The 9,265-nt window shown below is 40.4% G+C and overlaps 1 protein-coding gene across 1 annotated transcript; it reads right to left on the bottom strand.

Moving 5' to 3' along the window:
• Positions 1–6,251: 6,251 nt before the first annotated feature.
• LOC146552984 (uncharacterized) lies at positions 6,252–8,717 on the bottom strand. The gene is made up of 2 exons (XM_085255572.1): positions 8,460–8,717; positions 6,252–7,757 (listed from the first exon to the last, which is right to left on the bottom strand). The coding sequence occupies exons 1-2, from the start codon at positions 8,707–8,709 to the stop codon at positions 6,829–6,831; spliced, it is 1,179 nt and encodes a 392-aa protein (XP_085111698.1). The 5' UTR covers positions 8,710–8,717; the 3' UTR covers positions 6,252–6,828.
• Between the last annotated feature and the right edge of the window lie 548 nt (positions 8,718–9,265).

The following is a 9,265-nucleotide window of genomic DNA, read 5'->3' as shown; positions in this document are numbered from 1 at the left end:
CGTTCGAAGGTAATCAAAAAATGTTCAATATCATCCTCGTTGGTAAGTTTTTGCAACTTAGGCTCCAGAAAATGGGACTGACCTGATAAACCAGTAGCTGATATACTAGGACCAGCTTGAGGAACAATGTCGTCATCTAGAGATTCTGGATCAGGTGATTCAGCTGCCTGACCTTCAGGCACTGGAGAAGTGCGGGCTTGTACTTCTACCTGTAACAACTGAAACTGGTGTTGAAGTGCTTTAAAATGTTCTTCTTGCTTTGCACTTTCCTCCTTCTGTTTAACCTCTCTGGCCTCCTGCTGCCCCATATGTGAACGGAGAAGAGAGATCAGATCCGATATCGTTGGTTCCCTACCTCGGCCCTCAGTGCTGTCTACCCCTCCAGAAGTTCCATTCTCCTCCTGTTCTCCATCGACTTGTCCTTCTGAGCCCATTTGCTGGCTTGGTACATCTCCTCGGACTGCTCTCGCACTCCGTGCTCCTCTGCGTGGTTTGATAAGGAGTGGGGGGGAAAGAGAAAAAAAAACAAAAAAAACCTGTGCCTTTTTTGTGTGTGTATTTTTTCTTTTACACTGGCTGAATCCCACTGCTGCCACCAATTGTCATGATCCAAGCCGCCAGGAACACACAGGCACAAATGTAATCTTCAAAAAAAAAGGGTTTTATTATACCCCAAAAAGGACAAAATGATTACAAAAATTCAAAATAACAAAAAATAAAGTTTGTAAGAACCAAGTGGGCCCATAAAAGAGGTTACCTTAACAGACTGCTACTCAAAAATCACTTAACAAAAACATAACTCAAACTGACCTGCCCAAATGAGAAACAGCTCCAGTTATATAGCAAATGAATAAACCATTATATAAACCAAAGGTGAAAACTAAAGGGATAACAGATAACCATTATTCAAGAAGAACCCCATTCCCCCTGCATGATCACAATAGATGGTCCAGTCCACTTTATTGGCTTCTGCATTTAAACCAGCTCCACCCTCAGCCTCCTCTTTCAGCCAAACCAGGAAGGACTGGAGCGGAGGTCAGGTAACTGAGAAAGAGCAGAAATATAATCAATATAACATACCTATATAAAATAACAAACAATGCAAAGCAAAGTCTATGCTAGTGATGGGCAGATGAAGCTTCGTGAAGCACTGAAGCTTTTCATCCAATTGGTTCACCCCAGCGCATATGGCGTTATTTTTGTGCCACTATTCTGAGCGCACGTAAAAAAAATTTGCAGGTGCAAGTGTTGCATTTTGAGGAGAAATTTATTTTGAGCGAAGAAAAGCTGAATTTGAGTGAACAAAATTCATTGCTGCATGCAAAAAATGTATATCCGTGTTTGCTATTATCCATATACACACGCACAATAGCAGCCCCTCTCGCTCAGTTTTTGCACTTGCGCTCGCTCGCAATGTGTCGCTCGCGCTCTCAACATTTCAGCCCGTGCGCGCTCAACTCGTTCTGTACACCGTTATATTTGTGCCACAAAACCAGCCAATCACAGACTTGGATGCAAAAAAAATCTGATTGGCTGTTTTCGTCTCCAACCTGCTCGAAATGACGAAATGCAATATCCCAGAATCCATTTCGTCCAAAACTCAAACGAGGCAGTGGCGGAGGAACACAGAGTGGCGGAGTTTGAAATATTACTCTTTGTGGGTCACAAAATAAACTTTTAAGATATTTTCATGCGAGAATGGTGCTGTGTAAACTTCTAATATCTGCTCGATTTATCAAGACATCACATATTTGCATAAGTGCTCTAACGTTTTTGGAGATGCCTGTTACCCACCAGCTGACCGAATACCTGGACTGGCCATTGGGCATTTACCCGGCATTTTCCCGGTGGGCCAATGGTGATTTTTCATTTTTATGTTAGTTTGTTTGTTTTTGTAATGGTATAAACAATGAAAGGTGGTGGATTAGCCAACTGGTAATAATCAACTCTGGGCTGGACCAATTACAATACATCCGTATTGAGGGGAAAAGACTTCAGCGAGAATAAAAAAGACACAAAGCTGGAGTTATTCTGTGTCTTAGCTGCCTCTTCTCTCCTCATTCTCCCTCCCTCTCCTGTTGCTACTTCAATCATGAAACTGATCAATGATCAGCTGATCGTCTCTCTTGTTTGTTTATCTCCCACTTTGCGCCAGAAACAGGAAACCAGCGGATGTTGCGCTAAACAACAACAGCAGCACGTTCAAAATTGATCAGCTGTTGTTAGAATTTATTTAAAATTAATTTCTAGTATCAGCTGATGTTTGCTGGAGCCACAGCTGGAAAGCTGGAAACATGAAGGTGATACAAATCATACATATATACCAACAAAACAGTGTACATCACTGTCACAACAGCGTTTGTTTTCGTTCAAAGGCTTTATGGTTTTTCCAATAATACCTGGTGGTGTAGTCGGTGATTTTTTTGTCAGTTCAGCCTTATATATTATGTTTAACCCGAGTTCCCACCCGGTCAGCTGGTGGGTAACAGGCATCTCCGAAAACGTTGGAGCACTTATGCAAATATGTGATGTCTTGATAAATCGAGCAGATATTTGAAGTTCACACAGCTACATTCTAACATGAAAATATCTTAAAAGTTTATTTTGTGTCCCAGAAAGAGTAATATTTCAAACTCCGCCACTCTGTGTTCCTCCGCCACTGCCTCGTTTGAGCTTTGGACGAAATGGATTCTGGGATATTGCATTTCGTCCTTTCGAGCTGATTGGAGACAAAAACAGCCAATCAGATTTTTTTGCATCCAAGTCTGTGATTGGCTGGTTTTGTGGCACAAATATAACGGTGTACAGAAAGAGTTGAGCGTGCACGGGCAGAAATGTTGAGAGCGTGAGCGACACATTGCGAGCGCAAGTGCAAAAACTGAGCGAGAGGGGCTGCTATTGTGCGTGTGTATATGGATAATAGCAAACACGGATATACATTTTTTGCATGCAGCAATGAATTTTGTTCACTCAAATTCAGCTTTTCTTCGCTCAAAATAAATTTCTCCTCAAAATGCAACACTTGCACCTGCAAACCTTTTTTACGTGCGCTCAGAATAGTGGCACAAAAATAACGCCATAAGCGCAAAGCTTCTTGAAGCTTCATTTGCTCTAGTAGGACACCTACTGGACGTAAAAATAATAGCTGGCATGAATTTGAAGAGTGTGGCCTTTTGCACACAGCCTGTAAATGTCAACAACAAAAGGAGTGTGTAAAACATGTATATTGTAGTGATGGCAGTATACTGTGTATATTTATACTGGCAGTATGGAAAATGATCATTTACTGTGAGGTGTGGTTGGGGTGTGGACAGTGGTTGTGCGGTTGTAACGTTGAGGTATGGACAGCTACACAGTCCTGCCTGTTCACATTTTATTCTGTAAAAACTAAATTTTCACTGCTTTTATGACCTTTTTAGTGGGGAGAACATAGCTAGGATTTAATGATTTAACAAATCTTTTGAATCCTTTGTCCTCCACAATGCTAACTGGCTGGGAGTCCTCAATCACCATGCTGACCAGGTCTTCATCTATTTGAGATTGTTCTCCTGAGGAAAGACAATAAAGACAAAGCACAAATATAAATATCACACACGTAACTTATTACAATTGTATAATATTGTTATATCATTTAGTAACATTACTGCATGCTATATTATCATGGCATTTGATGGCTCACCTGGTCTTGCTCCACAATCGGTGTTCCCCTTATTCTCATGCAAAGCTCTGTAGTGCCTAAGCATGGATGAGGTGTTGTTGTTATATCCCAGCTCCCTGGCACATAGCAAACACTTCACCTTGTACAAAAGTCAAGACAGCTTAACATAAATTGTATTGCAGCATCAGTATTATGAAAATACATCTTCTGTAGAAATTTACATAGCTTGTTGGGAGGAATAAAATCACAATGTTCCCACACAGGGGAGGACATCCTCCTCTTCTTAGCTGGCTCCATTCTCTCCTGACTTTCTCTCCTCACTCTCATAAACCTCCAAACTGTCTCCAAACTCTCACTAACCGCAACTCTCCATCAAACACCCACATTTTGAATGAAGTCTGAGGGCTTTATATCGCTGTCATATCTCGCGGCAAAGTTCGAACCACTTCATGAACCAGTCACGTGGTACAGCCGGGCAGCGAGGCTTCGGACGTCATCATTTTCAGCTCCTCCCATAAATGAAGCAAGCCTCGATACGCGCATCGCGGAAACGCCCCCTCCATTACCCGACACACGCTCCGAAGCCTCGATACAGAACGTCCCATCACTACAGGTAACCTCAAAACGTCAAATTAGTTAACTTATGATCACAGAAACTTTAAAGCATAACGTAAACATAAGACAAAAGACCAAATGAATATTACTAAGTGTCTCAGTTGTGTGGTTGCATGCACCCATCACAGTGACCATCACAGTTTTACACACCTGTTCTGTATGACTTTGTCTCAGGTTTGCGGTGATATCCAGCACTCTGAGCTGATGGCAGATCTGGTCAGTCCACAGTAGCTTCAACCACTAAATTATCTCTAACACATCACCAAACCAAAGTCTTCCTGCTAAGAGTACATCAAAGGTGAAAAGCGAGCCTAGAATGTCATCATTTCTGCTCTCCTCTTTCTTCTTCTTCTACTTCTGGACCGCACACATCTGTCGCTGCCCTACTCAGGTCGATCTAATGAAAATCAGCCAGAAATAATAATCAGAAATCCAAATGTAGAATTTATAGTTCCCCATTGATGCAATTTGGTTATTAAATTTAAGAAGCAGTCTGTAATGCTCACCCCAGCATAGTTGAAGCAGATCATCAAAGCATGCTGAACACTTTCTACCATTCCACATGTGCATTTTCTATCCAGGTACTCAACAGCACCAAACCATAATTGTGAATCCATGGCTTTGATCTGGTGAAAATCACCCTACCCCTACTGTTCATCTTTACACACAACAGATGGTGTTTCTGTATCTTAATATATGACTGAATGAAAAGTAATGACAACCGTTATTTTCAATCTTCCATTGCTTCTACCTGTTGTTTCTCTGTATTATTGTCGGATCTTTACCTTCAAATAAAGTGCCTTCAATATAAACTGCCTCGAGGTAACTTGTTGTAATTTGGTGTTTTATTAAGAAAATTGAACTATTGTGGCAGAAAAGTTGGATGCAAACCAAGACTAAAAGTCCTCAGGCAGGAGTCATAGCTGGGCTTTAGCATCTGGGTCACCCACTTTACCCAGGGAGCTAAACCAGCATCTCCAACAGGTGATTTGTTTGTCTGGCAGTTTCAGGCTGGGAAAGCTTGTTAAACTTTAACAAAACATTATTTGGCACCAACGTGAATGATTTGGGTCATGTTTATCACGTCTGAGTCAGGGAGCAAAAGTCACCTCCTTTATGCAGGATTTCACCTTATGCCAACAGGGGAAAAAAATCACGAGTTCTTAAACAAGCTGTAGGTCATGTTACTACACACATTTCAATATGTAAGCATTTCATCATGTTTTAGAGTCTCAGAGTTATTTCAGCCTCATCTTCACATATTTTCACAAATATTCACATTATCTCCGAGATCCAGTTGTGAAATTTTTTCCCTCAGTGTAACCGATTGCAACACAACAAATGACTGACCAGTGATTAGTGTTTTACAGTGATTACGACAGACAGCCTGTTTCTGCCACTGCTGCCAAGCATTTGCTCTTTTCAGCTTGTTCAATTGTGGAGGTTTTTACATTCTTTACCTTACAATATAAAGCACCTTGAGGCAACTGTTGTTTTTTGGCACTATATATAAATATAAATGAATTGAACTGGTAGCAACTTTATGAATGAGAAAATGAAAACAAGTGTCAGTCAGCTGGTTCATGTCCAGCAGGTGGGGAGGAATCAGTGAGTCTGTTACTCCAGTTACTTACTGAGAGGTAAAGTTAAAGAAAACGAGTTTCCTTCATCGCACTAAACCTGCCCACTAAACATGACCCTGAATGAACCCATATGTAAAGGACTGTAGGTTTTAAGCAGGCTCAGGTAATGGCAACACAATAGATGAGGAAAGTGGGGGAACTCTGACGACATCTAGTGGACATCTTGAAGATGACGGGTCTGAACAGAGAGCAATGCAGGTCTGTGGAGAAGATTGCAGCACACTGTGAAATATGAACTATGAATAATATCTACATCTGTAATGATGTAATCAAAATAGGCTCCATGTAGTTCAAGTTCTGTTACTGTACTTATGAAGCAAACTGCACACACAGAGTTGGCAAACATTGAGTTTACTTGCATTTAGGCAAAATGATATAAACACTTATCATGAGCCAATATAGCACATTTAACTGCTTTTATTTAGCAGGGATTACACAATACACAAAATTAGTCACAAACATTTTAATCAAATCTTGCAACATGTTGCTAAGAATAACCAGGACAACCAGGTCAAAGCCATACTGAAGTATAACCTTCATTAACATAAATCACAAAGAAAACATATTTAAATAAAAATTGTATACTTGTCTTGAACTTTTTTAAATCTTTAGTCCTGTGTATCAAAACTTATTTATTGGCTGATAAAAAGGAATCACATCATGGTTGTTACAAGGAACAAGTGATGAAAAACTCATTTTCATGTTTGTTTTCTTCTATACTGAAGAAGAAATACAAGTTTCTGTGGTAAATATTAAAAGAGCATCCATGTTCAATAAATATTTGTGTCACCTTTAAAGACCAATAAAAAAAATATCAAACTTAGAGAAACATAAAGTCAGGGCTGGAACAAACAACATAGAGTGCCCTTCACTGCTGTGGACAGGAAATGTACCGTGACTTGGAGCATGAGGTCATTTTCTACCTCGGGTGCTGCAGTGATTTGGTTTGTCACTCAGGTGGATCCTTAGATGAAAATTCAGTCCTGATTTCCAACTGAATCTTTCCCCACAGGAGCTACAAATATATGGTTTCTCACCTGTGTGGATCCTTCTGTGACTTTTCATAGTCGACAAGTCTCTAAACTCTTTCCTACAGACGTTGCAAGAATACGCTTTCTCACCGGTGTGGATTCTCAAATGAGTTTCTAGTCCTGATTTCTTACCAAATCTTTTCCCACATGTGCTACAGAAATACGGCTTCTCGCCTGTGTGGATTCTCACGTGACTTTCAAATCCGGATTTCTTATTAAATCTTTTCCCACAGGTGATGCAAAAATATGGCTTCTCGCCTGTGTGGATCCTTACGTGAGTTTCCAATCCTGATTTCCAAATGAATCTTTTCCCACAGGTGCTACAAGAATGTGGCTTCTCACTTGTGTGAACTCTCATGTGTCTCGTCAGGTTGGATTTACACTGAAAAGTTTTTCCACAAGTGTCACAGCTTACAGATTTTTTACTTGTATCAGTTTCACTCCGAGACTTATCTGTTCGGTTTTTGTGACGTCTCCTTTTCTTCAGCTCCGCATTTCTAGTTGATCCCGAGTCCACATGCTGGTTTTCTTCCTGTTCCTCAAGCTCTGGTTCAGGAAAGTTAAGAGCAAGGAGCTGGTCATCGTTTGGTTCTGATTCACTGAGGTCACTTTCCTCAAAACTAGAAGTCACCATAAAACTATTGATCTCCTGCTTCAGTACAATCTCCTCCAGCTCCTGACTGGTGCAGAGTTCCTCCTGTTCCTCTTTAATCTGTGGAGGATCTGGGTCCTCCTGGTCCAGACTTGAGTTCCTCTCCTGCTGATTGGCGACAAACTCCTCCTCCTTACAGGCAGTTTGCTGGTGGAGGTCTAAACGAACAATAAAAAAAATGTAATTATAGAAAAACACTTCTGAGAAGATAAAGTTTTAGTTAAAGTCTGTAATGAGGGCATGTTGCTCACATTTGCAGGTGAAATTAAAAGTGTGTAAAAATGAAGTTATTTGTGCACTCTGATGCAAATGAGAACTTGAGTTCTGACATTTTTCAGCAACATTAAGAGTAAAAAAAACCTTTCAAACAAAAAAGAACTCACTTATTACTGACTGACTGATGATCTATTTTGGAGTTGATCTCGAAACTGATCTACATCTTGATATTTTTCAAAATAATCTTCACTATTGGGGGTGGCTGTAGCTCAGGCGGTAGAGCAGATCATCTACTGATCGGTTCGATTCCCGGCTTCACCTAGTCTGCATTTCAAATATCCTTGGGCAAGATACTAACTCCAAGTTGCCTCAAGTTGCTCTTTGATCTGTGGAATGTGTGTCTGAATGTTGGTAGAAAGCACTAAGAAAAATGTGCTTGTGCGAATGGGAGTGAGTGGGTGAATGCACAAGTTTTGTAAAGCGCTTTGAGTGCTCAAGATTGAGTAGAAAAGCGCTATATAAGAACCAGTCCATTTAAAACTCCCTGTCATGTTTTCACGAATACACATTAAATAGATCTGACTGATACAAACTGTAGGTTTAATATTAATGTTAACACTTCAGAAAAGCGATTACAGTTTTACCGCTGGTCTGTAAATCTTTCTCAGGTTTCCAGATGTTATGCAGCTGTCTGAGCCGCTCTTCCCCGCTCCAGACGACGATGCCTTCATCCTCGTGTTTCACTACAAGCTGTTCTCCCTCTTGACTGATGCAGAGTTCCTCCTGTTCCTCTTTGATCTGTGGGGGATCTGTGTCCTCCTGGTCCAGATTGAAGTTCCTCTCCTGCTTCCAGACCTGCTGGCCAGCCAGATCTTCCTCCTCCTTACACTTCATGTTGATGTGGGACTTGAGGAACAAAGTAAAAAGAAAAAGATTAGACAGGTAAAGGTGCAGCCTCAGTCAGCAGGGCTGTACACTGTGAGCATGTTGCTCACATATGTGAGAGAGGTTTGTACAAATGTTTCAGAAGCACCATGTGACTCCCTCTCTTTGTTGGAAAGTCTTATTAATTCACTTTATAACTATTACTTTGAAGATCAATTTCTACCATCACAAAAATATTATGACCTCTTTAAAAACAAACAACGGCAACTACATGACTTAAATTCCATGTTTAGATGAAGGTAATGGTCAATGCCTTTTGACAGGGGAAAAACCTCCACACAGAAGAATCTTACTTGGCTGAATCATAAATTATTCACCATGATTAAAACTGCAGATGAGCAATAATCTGCATTTTATTTTAGCCAAAGAGGAATGTTTCTGTTTGTCTGTGATCTGACTTTTTCTGCTGGCTCCAAATTTCATTTTATCCTGTGTAAGTTTGTTTCTCTTCCTGTTAACTAGCAAAGTCAAAATCACCTTGATTCATTTAACTTTAATTCAATTA

Source organism: Mchenga conophoros, linkage group LG18 (assembly GCF_057382185.1).
Source record: "Mchenga conophoros isolate Kocher_MC1m ecotype Shallow Benthic linkage group LG18, M_conophoros_male_GT1.1, whole genome shotgun sequence".
In the NCBI taxonomy this organism is placed as follows: Eukaryota; Metazoa; Chordata; class Actinopteri; order Cichliformes; family Cichlidae; genus Mchenga; species Mchenga conophoros.
The sequence above is the reverse complement of the archived record's forward strand: the minus strand, read 5'-3'. Positions and strand labels throughout refer to the sequence as shown.